Source organism: Apiospora aurea (assembly GCF_038362705.1).
Source record: "Apiospora aurea strain CBS 24483 chromosome Unknown utg000007l_segment0_segment0, whole genome shotgun sequence".
Classification (NCBI taxonomy): Eukaryota; Fungi; Ascomycota; class Sordariomycetes; order Amphisphaeriales; family Apiosporaceae; genus Apiospora; species Apiospora aurea.
The window spans coordinates 60,105-76,152 of NW_027117394.1; the positions used below are offsets into that span (position 1 = coordinate 60,105).

At 47.7% G+C, this 16,048-nt stretch overlaps 3 protein-coding genes across 3 annotated transcripts; 2 read left to right on the forward strand and 1 right to left on the reverse strand.

Annotated features, from left to right (window-relative positions):
- Nucleotides 1-1,533: 1,533 nt before the first annotated feature.
- On the reverse strand, nucleotides 1,534-1,908 carry PG986_010325 (uncharacterized protein; the record flags this gene model as incomplete). The annotated part of the gene is made up of 1 exon (XM_066846547.1): nucleotides 1,534-1,908. One exon carries the CDS (start codon nucleotides 1,906-1,908, stop codon nucleotides 1,534-1,536), a length of 375 nt encoding a protein of 124 aa, XP_066696038.1.
- A 578-nt stretch (nucleotides 1,909-2,486) lies between these two features.
- PG986_010326 (uncharacterized protein) lies at nucleotides 2,487-3,227 on the forward strand (the record flags this gene model as incomplete). Its single annotated transcript, XM_066846548.1, has 1 exon — nucleotides 2,487-3,227. The coding sequence occupies one exon, from the start codon at nucleotides 2,487-2,489 to the stop codon at nucleotides 3,225-3,227; it is 741 nt and encodes a 246-aa protein (XP_066696039.1).
- Nucleotides 3,228-3,246: 19 nt separating this feature from the next.
- PG986_010327 (uncharacterized protein) lies at nucleotides 3,247-3,456 on the forward strand (the record flags this gene model as incomplete). Its single annotated transcript, XM_066846549.1, has 1 exon — nucleotides 3,247-3,456. The coding sequence occupies one exon, from the start codon at nucleotides 3,247-3,249 to the stop codon at nucleotides 3,454-3,456; it is 210 nt and encodes a 69-aa protein (XP_066696040.1).
- Nucleotides 3,457-16,048: the final 12,592 nt, after the last annotated feature.

The following is a 16,048-nucleotide window of genomic DNA, read 5'->3' on the forward strand; positions in this document are numbered from 1 at the left end:
TGCCCGTACCGTTCAGATGGCATGTGAGAGACACGAGGATGCGATGGCGGCCAGTCTCCCCTCAAGATGTGCCATCGGTGGTGACTCACGTGATATCCGCCAAAGGTTGACCGTGTATTTGAACCTTTCGTGCCCCATGAACTCGACTGTCCACTCATCAACTTCATATTCGGCAACGTACGTCCGCATTTCGGTCACAAACCGTGAGGTCATGACGTGCCTACTGTGCCGGCTTCTGGCAAGTTGCATCTTGCACGCGTCAGTCATGCGCTCATCCACCAAAGACCCGGTCGCCTCAAGGGAGAAATAAGCCATACCGACGTCGGGGAGGGCGAGACGTGGTGGTTTAGCATCCAGTTTTTGATATGCGTCAGGGCAGACGAGTGGATTTTGTTTTGGCTATGTTTGGGCCTATTCGGATGTTGAGATGGACTATCGTTAGGTCCAGCACTCCGGAATAATGCTGACACGGAGCTATGCTCTTCCCTCACGGCATATCTGGCATGTTGATAATCAAGCCATGCTGTTGGCATGATGCTACCAAGTGCATAGCCGTCACGGAATTGCCTCCACGTTAAAGGAGGTGGCCATCCGGCCCGATCTCATGAGCGGGACGCCTTAAGCCCTTGGCAAAACCTTCTTGATGTTGTTCCTCGATGGTTGTCAGTGCTCGGTCATGTCGGGAAAGTTTCTCAGAGGTATAGACGAGAAAGTGGTCGCACAGGGCAACGAAATAACTTGGGATCATGTAAGGCGGTAAGTCCTTGACCAAATTTGCTCGCAGTTGGCATAAGAGATCAGTAAGATGGCCCGTGGGGGCTTATGTCACTGTTGATGTCCTTTTGGGCTCATCTTGAACTCCCTTCGCCAAAGCCATCTCTGGTTCGCGGAACGCAATAGCAGCTACGAGCACGGGATTGGTGGATGGATTCGAATCCATTGGCCTGATGAAGCTAACAAGCATAAGAAAACTCGGGTTAACTTGTACGATGCAAGTCTGGGTCTCACCCGACTCACCGCGCCGGCCCCAGGCGGACTTTGATTTGATAATCGGAATCTCACAAGCAGACTAACGAGCCGCAGGGCCTTTGCGTTACCAGATGGTCCGTGTAGGTCGCCCGTGCAATATATGTGATTGCCGCCTTCGGGTAAGAGACTCAGTCGACGGAGGGACGCCGAGTTTGAGAAAAGCGATGTGGCCGTCCTCTAGGTACCATGCAGGTAACTACGAGTCAGGAGCGGACCTCGGATCAGGTGCTCGCCCGGTGTACCGACGGGCACGAGACGGGTCGACGACCTAGGCTGCGTACCCGTTAAAGCGAAAGCCAGTGGTGATGGGACTGTGCGCCTTATTATCCTTGCCGACCGCTGACCCGATGGCACACCTGCTCTATCCGTAGGCGTTGAGGACGCGGGTGTGCTTCACTTCGACGTCGGCTATGACGGGAAGCACGGGCTCAGCGCCGAGCACAACTGTCTCGACGCAGGGGCCCTTGGTCTGGTCAAGAATGTACGCGGTCGTCGAGGAGAGATTCACAAGTTAGTTGGTTGTCGTATTCGGTCCGCATCTGCCATCTGCGACATCGAAGCACCGGAGCACCGAGACAAGCTACCATCAGCGATGGTGACGTTCAAGCCGAGAAACTCCTTCGGACCGGACACGTACGCCGCGGACCAGCGGGCGAAGGGCGCAGCGCGCCGCAGTGCGAGCAATGCGAAGAATCGGATAGAGCCGGCTGCCCCATCGACGCCGTCATCCCACTCCAAGACAACCCCTTGCAGCCTGCCGACGCCGCCGCCGTCGATCCACCACCCGGAGCCGCGTGCGACGGCCGCCTTCGGGACTTCCGCGGAAGACCCGTGCGCAGTCGCAGTCCCTCTCGAGCACCGCGCGATATCGATGTCCATCGGCACTTGCAGAGACCACATAGGCGGTGGATCGACCAGGAGTCGATGGTACACGACGATCGCGATGCGCAGCACTTGCAACGATCAGGCAAGAGGGAACTCGATAAGGGGCTGCACGTCGATATCGACGGCCACCCTGATTCTCCGCATTCACAGAAACCAGGCAAGAGGCGGCTAGAAGACAGGCCGGGCACCCGACGGCAACGAAAGAGAAGAGAATTCAATACCAACATCTGCGGTTTCTGCCAGGCGCGGCTCAGCAGGACGGCCCCCAAGCATCAGTGCGAGACCTGCGCTGACGTGTACATCTGCGACGGCTGCATTCTGAACGCTCAGACCGCGCATCCCGACCGTGTCTTTAAACAAGTAGGGTCGGGTATTTTAGTTAATGGTTCGCCTTTCTCGATCGAGAAGCCCATCCTCAAAGACAAGGCGACGAAGTGGGTGGTGAAACAGGTACAAGGCCACTTACAGTTGCAGCACCGAGGCCGGTTGCGACACCGTCGAGGCTGGTAGCAACGCCGGTTGCGGTTACAGCACTATCGGCGTCGGTGGCAGCACCGCCTAGGGCCGCAGGAATGTCAGAGCTGGTCGTCTGTAGTCTCTGCCGGGAGCCTATTCTGGAAGCACGGCATGAATGTCAGAATTGCCGCAACGCTGTATTCCATGAAGACTGCCGCCCAGTCCACAATCCCAATCACGACTTCAGGATCATACCTTGTTCCAGTGCCAGCGAGCCGACGCAAGCACGACGAGAGGATGGCCTGGTTGGCCCGGGCCTCACGTTGAACTCTGGACTGGGTTCAAAGGACTTGGGCCCCAGACTGCCTGACGGTGACGACGAGGGGGATGACGGCGACGATGGTGACAATGGCGACGATGACGATTATGGAGATGATGCAGGCGATGCAGGTGATGCAGGTGATGCAGGTGATGCAGGTGATGCAGGTGATGCAGATGGTGATGGAGATTACGAAGATGATGGAGGAACATATGATGAGGAAGTTGAGTTGGACGAGCGGTCAGAGTGGAGGGGAAGTCCTGGTCTAGGCAGCACCCGGATAGGCGACCAGGAGGCCCTATCAGCTCTGTCCAGCCCCTTATCCAGTCCACCACTCAGCAGGCCGGCGAGCAGAGGAGGTGTCGACATCCTTGGCAACCCTAAGCCGTTAGTGGCATCACTTCCCCTCAGTGCTGGCCAGGCTTCGCGGTTGGAACAGCCGCTGAACGCCATCATGCTGGAACTGCGTTCGCAGAGAGAAGCCCTTGACACGCAGGGTGATGCCATCCGCCAGCTTCGGAAGGATGTGAAAGTGTGAATGGCTCCTGCACCCCGTGATGCTAGGCCAAGGAGCCCAGAAGAGCGGCGCTCACATCCGAGCCGTGCAGGGAGGGATGTTCAGACAGAGCGTCGCCGAGTCGCCACTGAGCGACCCAGGACGGGCTCACACAGCGCTGAGCCCAGAAAGCTGCCAGACCATCGGCCTGGTCACGGCCGTGCTGGAAAAGGGAAACGGCTCGAAGGGCGCCATCATCGTGCACATGTGAACGGGGACGAGAGTACTAGTGAAGGGGTCACAGGCGATGAGCATGATCCACTGGACGATGGGGTTTCCAGTGGCAGCTCGGTTGGACTCACTATGAAGCGTTCTTGGGAGCCGGAGGGCTGCAGGCGCCTCCGCGAGTTGAATTCGAAAGGATGGAGCAACCAGAGAGTGGGGGAAGCGATCTATGGCTCTGTCGGGGCAGTGAGCTAAGAGTACAGGAAGATGTTAATGTTACAGGAAGCGACTGCGATGCATTTATTTATAGCCTTTGCTATTTAGCGAAGCGTGTATTTATTTATACTCTAGTTTACTTTTTTATAATAGTTAATTATATAAGTTAGTATACTACGAGGCTAAGTATATATATATAGAATTCGATTTATTATATTACTATTAGTATATATATAAATTTAAGCGATTATAGTAATAATATATTTAAATATTATTTTTAATTAAGTGATTTTTATTACGGCTTTAAATATTAAAATAAGCCTTTAGCTTTTAATAAGACGATTAGCTTAACGCTATACACGAACGCTTAGAGAGCGTCTTTTTTTTTAAAAAAAAACTTTTACTTTTAATTCTTTATTTTTATAGCTTATTAGCTACGTTTTTATTATATAATTACTATTATTTAAAAAACTATAATAATAAAACCGATATCGCCTTATTTATTTTAATATTTAATTACCGCTCGTAATATTACGTAGCTTTTTTTATAAATATTACGACTTTATTATAATTATAATAATTCGAGAGGTAAAGTTATAAAATATTACTTTATTATAAAAAACCGAAAAAGATAAGGAAAAAAGGAAAAGGTCTAGCCTTACCGGGACGATTTCTTTATTTAAATAAGTGGGGAAAAGCTAAGTGGCGCTCGGGTTATCTCTCGCACGCCCTGCCCTATTTTAGTTAGTAAGGTTATTAAAGGCTTATTTTTAAAGTGCGCCGTAATATTACCCCTTTTTTAAAATAGCTCGTTTCGAGATATATTAAGTAGAAAAATTAATACTAACGTGGTTTACTACTACGCGACGTATATTACTTAGCGACGCACCTTTTTTACTTCTCGACTTTTTTATATAAATTAATTTAACCACAACGTTTAAAATTAATTAAAATTACTCGTTATTTAATTCCTCGTTTAATTTTATATTCTTTTTATATGTTCGCGTATTATAACCTGTTTCGCCGTAAATATTATAACGCTTTTCACCGGTCGCTTTTCGTTTTAACGAACCCTTATTTTTATTTTTATTAGGCGCTAAACGCTTTTTTTTACCTTTTCGTTTTATAGCTACTGAGATTTTTTAATAGTAAGGGCTTTTTTAAGCTAGACTCGCGACTTTTTAGTTCTCCGGCGCTTAGAAAGTGTTAAATTAGCCTCTTTTAATATATATATTTTATTACGTATAAGGGTTATTTTATAAGCTATTTTAGTTATATTTTTCGCTATTTAGTCTACCGTATTTAAAATCGGCGTCGGAGAGCTTTTTTAATAAGTAAACACCCTCTTTTTAATATAAGTAGAGTGTTTAGTTATTTATTAGGGGTTAAACGGCGTTTATGTTACGACCTGGCCCAGCCATGCGGCCCAGAACCCACCCTACGGCACGGCCCTACGATACCCCGAAACCTCTGCACAAAGACCCAGCGTAATCCGAAGCCCCACCAGTCAGCGAAACCCCACCAGTCATCACGACCCCACTGGTCAGCAAGGCCAACTACGACGATGACCAACACCACGAATTGGACAGCACGAATTGGACAGCACGAACTGGACAGTACGAGTTGGACAGCACGAACTAAACAGCCAGGGAAGGACAAGCCACAGCAGGATAACACTGGTCACGTGGAGATAAGATACGCGCAACGACTCTCGGGATCGCGACAAGAGCCAGAGAGTCAGCTCGACAGGATCTCGCGAGAGCTGCGAGATCCCCGAGATCTAGGGAGATTAGTGAAGGAGAAGTTGGATATATAACGATGGACATTCCCCATGTATTTCATATAGACACTCTCTACTTCAGTGATCAATCTAAGCATCAATCTAACCCATTGGTGAGGCAAACAGCCTTAACGACCCTATTGTGAATACCCTCAAGTCTACGCACCTCAGTCATCTTTGTTCCTACGGCTATTGCACATTGTATCGATAGAAGTGGACTTCTATCGCACGTTCAGATACTCTCTCGTATTGCTAAACATAAAACCCCAGTACGTCTTACTAGGTTTCCTTTGGAACCCAGATAGCGTTCGTTACATTTTGATCACTCTTGTTCTTGCGAGTCACTACCTGGACCCTTGAGCAATAGCACCTACAGGAACCATGTCTGCACCTGGACCCAGTAATACCCTTCGCCACGGGAAGGCCCCTGTTGCTACCGCAAGCACCTCTCATCGAGACCCCGCGATGGAGGTAGACAGCGACGACAGCGACGATGGCCCTACCCGACAGGCGTTGGCCAAACGAATCAAGGAACTTGAGCAGGAGAGCGCCAACTACCAGCACCACTACGTTAAGCTCGAAAAGGAACGCAACGAACTCCTAGCCAAGGACACCCCAGGACAGACACCAGACATCGACGAGCTACGTGAGGAAATACGCCTCCTCCGTACTGCCGCCAACATCATCCAGACCCCTGTTGCTCCCAAGGGAGGCATGAAGATTAGCACCCCAGCAGCCTTCGACGGGACAAGTGGAAATCTCCGCGGATTTCTTGTCCAGGTCAAAGCCTACCAACGGTTCTATGAAGGAACGTTCCAGGACGCCACTCAGCGAGTTGTCCACGCCGCCTCGTTCCTCAAAGGCAAAGCACTCGCCTGGTTTGAACCCTACCTGGACGAACTAGTGGAAAATGACTGGCAAGTTGAGCTATGCCGCGCAGAGGCACAACGAATTTTCGAAAGCTACGATGGCTTCGAACAAGCTCTCAAGTCACTCTTCCAGGACCTCGACGAGAAGCGACAGGTAGAAAGAGAATTGGAAACTCTCAAACAGAAGGGGTCAGCCGCCTCCTACACCGCCGAGTTCCGACGCATCATGGCTCGACTAGACTGCACCGAAGCCACGAAGATCATGATGTACTACCGGGGGTTGAAAGAAGACGTTAAGGACGAACTCAGCCGGCTTGATACCCCTGACAATTTCCTTTCGTATATGGAGCTCACCATCAAGATCGACACTCGCATATACGAACGACGCCGCGAAAAGCAGGGCGGACAACAACGGTGGACCAGTCGAGTCCCAGCCAACACAGGACGACCGCGTCACCACCACAGCATGCCACCGAAGAGCAGCACAGCGCATGGCTATCACAGTGGACCCATGGACCTCGATGCCACCAGACACGACAAACACGACAAGAAACAGGGCGTCACCTGCTATAACTGTCAGAAACAGGGACATTTCGCCCGAAACTGTCGATCCCCAAAGAAGGACTTCCGAAGAGTCCCGGATGGACGATAAGTTAATGCTACCAGTGGTCGACCAACCCCTATAGCTATTAAGGGAAGCAGCGCCAACAGCACGATAGACGTGCCCCACAGCAGCCTATCCTGGACAGCCTGTTACGACGATGGTTGCCACGACCACTTGGCAGACAAGGAAGGAACGGGATGGTTCCCTAAAGCCCCTAGACGGCAAGGTACTACACGCACCCTCGCGATGGTACAACGACAAACCCTCCATGATGACGAAAGCAGCGAGGGCAGCAGCGAAGATGAAGACCCGAGAAACAACCTAGTCCGCGCCGAGCGCCGACTAGAGGATCCTAGACGGCTCATTGGACTGCCTGCACCCGAACTCGCCGTAGAAGTAGCAAAACCCCGAGACCTAGACATCGACGGATGGCTGGCGATCCCAGGAGTTGCACTTCCTGAATCACGAAAGCTGCGGCAAGTACTCATCATGCACGGACTTGAACAAGGAGTAAAAGGAAACTACGCTGTCGGCGACGATCCCAGAATCTCGCCAACACACGACAACCACTTCCTACTCGCTTGGATCGGCTGCATCCACGATGGTTGCACCGAGCACTTGGCAGAAAAGCTCGAAGAGGGATGGTTCCCTCGAAGGATTGGCAAGCACCCAATCAGGCAACCACACCTCGACCACCTCATCGGGAAGGTCAAGACAACCATACCTGACCCCCGACGAGCCTACCTACTAGTCGAAAGGACTCCACAGTGGCCCCGAGAATGCCACCTAGAGAGACAGGACTGGAGGGACTGCACCAACGACGAGTGCCTACAGCACGCTTGGGAAAAGTCACGAGCCTACCGAACGCTTAAGGAAAGCGCACGATGCTTCCAGGATACCCAAGACTTCCAGGTTAGGGGACCTGCCATGATAACAGGATCCCAGACACCGCTACCACCGTACGACCACGAGATACCGTACGCACAGATCCGTCGCCACCGACGAATGACCGACGAACGAAACCTACTATAACGGTCGGGAAACGACTTCCGCCGGTTGTAGAGGGACGACACCCGACGGGACACGATAGATCCCTGTGCTTAATAACGGATGACTAAGACATCCACGACCACATCGTACTGATGGTCGAAATCAAAGGAGTTACTATCCGAGCGCTGCTGGATAGCGGAGCGCAAGGTAATTACATTTCACCACGAATCGTCAACAGCCTAGCCTTGGAATGGCAGGAAAAGGACGCCCCATACCAACTCAGGACCGTCGATGGAGGACTTATGACGTACGATGATGGGGACGTACGAAGGGAAGTCGCGAACCTTTTAGTTAATATCGGAGGACGTTATGAACGAATCACGTGTGACATTACGGACGTCGCAGGATACGACATAATTTTGGGGATACCCTGGTTGCGGGTGAGCAATCCCAGAGTCAACTGGAGAACAGGCTAACTTTAGTGGGATACACCAGGAAGAGGTTTAGTCGATGGGCAGCGGTCTAGGAAACAACCCCCCAGCAAACCTAAGGTCCTTAGGGCATATGTCATTGCTAAGGAGCTTAAGCCGAATGTTACGACGACTGTACCAGAAGAGTACCGGTAATTCGAAGCTCTCTTTAGTGGGAAACTAGAGACAGGCTTACCGCCTCACACACGGTGGGATCATGAGATACCCCTCAAGGATGGGAAGGAACCCCCATTTATGCCTATATATAAACTTAATCAGGAGCACGAATAAGCCCTAAAGGAGTACATCACGGAAAATCTCGAGAAAGGAGTCATACGACCATCCACGTCGCCAGCAGGATTCCCCATACTCTTCGTCCCAAAGAAGAGCAGGGACGGGAAACCCAAATGGCGTATGTGCATCGATTACCGGAAGCTCAACGAAATCACCATCAAAAACCGGTACCCCTTACCCTTGATCAGCGATTTGCGAAACAAGCTGCTACACGCCAAGATCTTCACAGCACTTGACCTCCCCAACGCATACAACCTGATCCGTATCAAGGAAGGAGAGGAATGGAAAACCGCGTTCCGAACCAAGTACGGACATTTCGAGTACCAGGCTATGCCGTTTGGTTTAACCAACGCACCAGCTAGCTTCCAGGCAATGATTAACTACGTCCTACGAGAATACCTCGACAAGTTTGTCGTAGTATACTTCGATGATATCCTAATCTACTCCGAAGACGATGAGCAGCACCGAGAGTACGTTAAGTTAGTACTCCGGAAACTGCAGGACGCCAACCTACTGGTTAACCCAGAGAAGAGCGAGTTCCACCAACGATCCGTCACATTTGTGGGATACGTGATATCCCCTGGAGAAATCCGGATGGAACCTTCCAAGATTTCAGCAGTCAGAGAGTGGCCCACGCCCACAAGCGCTACAGAAGTCAGATCTTTCTTAGGACTAGCCAACTACTACCGAATATTTGTCCCCGGATTTGGCAGGTTAGCGACACCTCTGACGAACTTGACAAAGAAGGACGAACCATTCCGATGGACAGAAAAGGAAGACCAAGCCTTCCACGACATCAAGGAGCGAATCCTTAGCGAACCAGTGCTTCGCGTAGCAGATCCTGCTAAACCTTTTGAGGTCGAGACCGACGCATCGGATTATGCGATCGGAGGGCAACTTAGCCAACGGGACGACAACGGAAAGTCGCACCCTGTCGCATTCTTCTCGAAGAAACTTAATGGACCAGAACTTAACTACCAGATCCACGATAAGGAGCTGATGGCCATTATTAAGGCTTGCGAAGAATGGCGACATTACCTCAGCGGAACGGTAGAACCAGTCAAGGTCTACACCGACCACAAGAACCTCACAACGTTCACTACGACAAAGGAGCTGAATAAACGACAAGTACGATGGTCTGAATTCCTCTCAGGATTCAACCTTACCATCATCTACCGCAAGGGTAGCGAGAACGGTCGCGCCGACGCGCTGAGCCGACGACCAGACCACCAGGAGGAAGTCCCACCTGAGACACGGATTATCCTGACCTACGACCAGGACGGCAACCTCACGCCGTCACGACAACTGAATGCCACAAGTTCCGTACAGTACAACGACGATTGGGTCTCCAAGTTCCGACAACTAGATCAGACCCCGGATCTTACCAACTACACTAGGGATCACCTCGAGAAACGAGACAACCTCGTCTTCTACCGAAACAAGATCCACATCCCTGAGCAGTACCGTGAGAGCTTTATCAAGGAATTTCACGAGCATCCCGCGCACGGACACTAAGGAGTATTCAAGACCTGGAAACGAATCACCAGGCAATTCGACTGCAAAAACCTTAAGTCAATCGTGACTAAAGTAGTCAACGAGTGCGACCTCTGCAACAAGGCCAAGGCCGCCAGACACCGACCCTATGGGGAACTACAACCAATTCCACCACCAGACAGAGCATGGAAGACAATCGCACTCGACTTCGTAGTCAAGCTACCCCCATCAAAGGAACCCCTGACCAGAGTTAGCTACGACAGCATCCTGGTAATCACGGACAAACTCACGAAGTACGCTTACTTCCTGCCGTATAAGGAATCCAGCGATACCAGTGACCTAGCCTACACGTTCCTACGAATAATTGTCAGTTAGTATGGGCTACCTGAAACGATTATCTCCGACCGAGACAAACTGTTCACCGCCAAGTTTTGGAAGTCGCTAATGGCGCAACTCGGCGTGAAACATAAGCTGTCCACAGCCTACCATCCCCAGACGGATGGACAAACCGAACGAATGAACCAAACACTGGAGCAGTACCTACGCTGCTACGTCAACCATGAACAAGACAACTGGGTGCAGTTGTTACCTATGGCACAGTTCGCCTACAACAGCGCAGACAACGAGGCCACCCGCATATCCCCATTTCGGGCAAACTACGGGTATGACCCAGAAGTTACCAGAACACCCCTGGAAGGAGAGTTAGCACCTGTCGCGACCATACAAGTCGAAAAACTGAAGGAGTTACAGACAGCACTGCAGCAAGACCTCACCTTCCTCCAACAACGAATGAAGCAGTACGCCGACCAGACCAGGTTGAAGGGACCAACCTTAGGAGAGGGAGAAAAAGTTTACCTCCTACGGCGAAACATCAAAACCAAGCGACCAAGCGAAAAACTAGACTTCAAGAAAATCGGACCATTCAAAATCGCAGAAGTCATTTCAGAAACCAACTACCGACTATCGCTACCCAAAACAATGCGGATACACCCCATATTTCATATCTCATTGCTCGAACCAGCCCCTAAAAACGCGAAAACCGAAACTCAGCTAGAAGTCGAGACAGATCAGCACGAGTATGAAGTTGAGACGATTCTCGACAAGAAGCAAGTAGGGAAGGGATGGAAATACCTTGTCAAGTGGAAGGGTTACCCAACGGAAGATAACACGTGGGAACCTAAGAAACACTTGGGGAACGCCGCTGGGAAGCTTCAGCAGTTTGAGGAACGACCCCGAACTCCGCTAACAATGACGGCTCCAACAGCACGTCAGGGTACACGGCGTTCCAGTCGAATGAGAAGTCGGAAGGCAATGTCGGAACCTCCCCAGGAGCCGGTTCGGATGTAGCCTTGTGACGAGCCTCTTCCTCCGCCTCCTCTCGTTCCACACGTTCCAGCTCCTCGACGGAATTCAAGCCTCGCTGAACGGCACGCATCATCTTCTCAAACCACAGCTTCTTTTGTTTCCGAAGGCGCTGTACTTTCGCATCCATCTCACGACGACGTTCCTCAACTTCCTCGATCTCGGCCTCCAACTTCGAGTGTTGAAGGGCGGCGTCCATCAACACCTTGGCCGAAAAACCCATGTCACACCCGGACTGGTGGTTGGAAACGTACTCACTACACCGAGAGGAATCGTCCGGTGAGGACCGACAAGTAAAACCACGACGAATGCAGTAAGAACAACCGTCCGGCATCTCGATGGGACTTTGAAAAATAGCCTGAGCAAGAAGATCACAAGTACGAGACTTTTCCGTCCTGGATTGCTTGGATGCACGACGTTTCTCGACACGACTAGACGACATGATGAGCACACATCACAATAAAAGCAAGAAAAAGGAAGGAACTCACAAAAATCCCAGCACAACGGCAACCCGTGGGTACTTATGGCGACCAAACTGCTTTGGGGACAAAGCAAATGGAAGGGAGGGGATAGTGTTACGACCTGGCCCAGCCATGCGGCCCAGAACCCACCCTACGGCACGGCCCTACGATACCCCGAAACCTCTGCACAAAGACCCAGCGTAATCCGAAGCCCCACCAGTCAGCGAAACCCCACCAGTCATCACGACCCTACTGGTCAGCAAGGCCAACTACGACGATGACCAACACCACGAATTGGACAGCACGAATTGGACAGCACGAACTGGACAGCACGAGTTGGACAGCACGAACTAAACAGCCAGGGAAGGACAAGCCACAGCAGGATAACACTGGTCACGTGGAGATAAGATACGCGCAACGACTCTCGGGATCGCGATAAGAGCCAGAGAGTCAGCTCGACAGGATCTCGCGAGAGCTGCGAGATCCCCGAGATCTAGGGAGATCAGTGAAGGAGAAGTTGGATATATAACGATGGATATTCCCCATGTATTTCATATAGACACTCTCTACTTTAGTGATTAATTTAAGCATCAATCTAACCTATTGGTGAGGCAAACAGCCTTAACGACCCTATTGTGAATACCCTCAAGTCTACGCACCTCAGTCATCTTTGTTCCTACGGCTATTGCACATTGTATCGATAGAAGTGGACTTCTATCGCACGTTCAGATACTCTCTCGTATTGCCAAACATAAAACCCCAGTACGTCTTACTAGGTTTCCTTTGGAACCCAGATAGCGTTCGTTACAGTTTAAGGGTTATAGGTACTAGCCGTCCCTAGACGAGATAGGTTAAATATAAGCGTCCGGAGACGCATATTTAGCTTATTAATTACCTCGTTAAGGTTATAAGGTATTAAATTAAATACGCTAAATTTAAATTTAATGTTAATTTTCGTAAAAACAGTAAAATACGCGGCTTTAAAGGCGATAAAGAATTCGAGCTTAGTAATATAATATAACGAACGGTTATCGGGGTTTAAAAAAACCTCGTAAACGTGCTAAGGTTTATATTAATTAAGACGAGAGAGTACTTAAACGTATAAACGAGTGCGTCCGTTTAATATAATAAATAATATTTTAAACTAATCGTAAAACTTAACTAAAAGTGTAATAAGTTCGTTTAAAGTAATATACCTCACTAATATATTAAATTAATACTTAAATTAATCGTTAAAGTAAAGAGTATTTATATAAAATATATAGGAAAAGTTTATCGTTATATATTTAATCTCTTCTTTACCGATTTTACTATATTTCCTTAGATTATTAGTTTACTAGTAATCCGGTAATTTAATCGTAGTATTTAGCTTATTTACTAAAATAGTAAGTTATACCCCTAGGCTTACGGTGGCTCACAGTAATCTATAGTAAGCTATCACGTAACGAGGTAGTCCGTACGTTTTTTACTAGTGTTCCCGTTCGTTACTTTTAATTACGGGGGCTTTTAAAATCGCTATGCCTCTTTCTTAGCCGCATGAATAGCTAGGTCGTAATATATAGTTTATAAAAGCTTTAATAAATAACTCGATTTTTTCGAATAAATACGCTTTAAAGGCGAATAAAATACTATATTGAGAGGTTAAAGTAAATACGATAAATAAAGAGGTATACTAATAATAATAATATCGTTATCTTAATAATATACCTCGAATTCGGCCGAAATATAGCTCTCGTAACCGTCGAGAATTAAGAGGCGGTAGCGACCCTTCGTTTATAATCTAATATATTTATTAAAATGCTTAATTTAATCTAAGCTTATTTCGTTATTAATCTAGCTATTAGAAGTCGGCTTAATTACTTAGTCGCCCGGTAAATCGGTTTCGCGGGACTAATTCGCGAGGTAATATTAGCTTTAAACGATTAAAAACGGCGAAATATACTAGCCCTACGAATTAATATATTTAATCGCCGTTACTTATTCCTAATTACTAGGCTAAACCGACTTCGCCTTTCCACGCCGCTCGGCGCGTATTACGACGAGTATTAACCCGATTATACCTATTATAAAGCCGGTTTCGTCGAAATTCTAAATATTTTTATTAATAATCCCGTATTTCGCCTTTATATTTATAATCAGCGTAAACCAAGTAGAAATAACTTTAGAATCTTCGTAAAAAGCCCTTTAATAATCGTACTAATAATTTATTTTAATTTTTAAGTCCGGGTTACGGTCGATAAAGCGCCTAACTTAATACTTGCCGACGCGATCGCCGCCGCGCAACGCGATAAAAAGATTAACCATATCTTTTACACTAACGAAATCGGGAAGCATCCCTCGGATATCTAGATTAATTATATATTTACGAAGTACCTCTTTTTTAATTAAATTTATTTTACGTCGTTTCGGTCGGATTTCGCGTTTTAAAGTTCGGCTATAAATTCGATAATATAAAATTAATTCGGGTATATTATAAGCTTTTACTGCTACTTTTTAGCTTATTTAATTCGGTCCGTTTCGTATCGCTTAAATTATTAAAACTATCCGATCTTTTAGGATTAATTAAGCATTATAATTATAGAGGTATTACGCGTTAAAGTTTAATTATATTGGAATTAAATTAAAGTGCGTCGCTAAGTAATATACGTCGCGTAGTAGTAAACCACGTTATAGCTTTAATAAATATAAATTTAATTAATATAGCCCTTAAAACGAATATTTTCGTTTTATAATAATATACGATTATATAATTATTTATATAAATATATATACACTTAACTTTATTTAAATTATATTTTTAATATTAAACGCTACGTTATAATATATTTTATAGCGGCTATTTTTACACCGCGTTAAACCGGAAAGGTAATAGCGCGAATTTTACCCCTTACTACTTTTATTATATTAAAATAAAATAATATAAATATAATCTTAAATAATACTACCGCGTAATACTTTAATTAATTTAACTTTAAAAAATATGAATTTAAAAGTCGTTATTTTATTATATATAACTATTTTTTTTAATATAAAACTAGGAAAATCGATTAACTTTACCCTTTTATTTTAAATTAATTTTGCCCCCTTATCTTCGTAGTAACCCGTGTTAACCCTTATATAAATTTAAATTAACTCTATTAAAATTAAACACAGTGTAAATATAAGGTTTTAAATATATAAATTCTAAGTAAATTAGCCCGTGCGAGCTAAAAACGCACGAACGGTTTATATAAAATTCACGGTAAACCCTTTCGATTTTATAGCTAGAATCCATGGCGCAGACGTTAAATTATCTTAAAAAGGGCGGGAGGTATTAGAGGTCGGTAGGTTCGTGCGGATCGCGCAGTTGCCATGGTAGGAGTCCCGCTTAGGCTGGATACTGCGCAAGGAGAAGAGGCAGTATTGCTCGCCCGAGCAGGCTGGGCGTGGAGATTACCTTTATGCCTCCAGACGGCTTGACCGGGACACTGGCACCATTCCGGCAGATAAAGACGCAGGTTTACTATGGAGGGAAAACATGCGCGGCGCCGTTCGTCTCTGAGCTTGGAGAGAAAGGCGTAGAGGGCTGCCAGGAAAGCCTGGCGTCTGAAGAAGAGGGGTGGCATGAAGGCCTGGCAGTTCTCAAAAAGCCATCGCCTCTGGAATATTTAAAGTTACAGTGACGTGACAGAAGAGCAGCTGGAAGAGGGAGGCTTTAGCATTTCCACTCGCGCTGGTGGGCATTAGGTGGTTGTCTTTACTGGCCCCCAGTGCTTCTCGCAAAAAAAAAAAAAAAAAAAAACTCCAAGTCTTACAAGCCCAGTAGGAATCCATAGGTGCATGTATTTGCCGGCCGTGGAGCAAAGGCCAGAGCGAATACCTAATCGATCGGCCTTCGTACTCCTTTCGCTTGCTGACGCGGAATGCATTGCTTGCTCACTACTCCATCTCCGAGTTTCTTCCCTTCCAAGCTGTCGGCGGGCCTCGAAATCGGCGCCGTCCCTCAGACTGTCTGCGCAAGAGTCGCAAACACGAATGCCCTGTCCGGTACGCTACTCCGCGAGTTCCAAGCCGCCATGTCCAGAGAAGAGCAAGCAGCTAACTTATTAACCGAACACC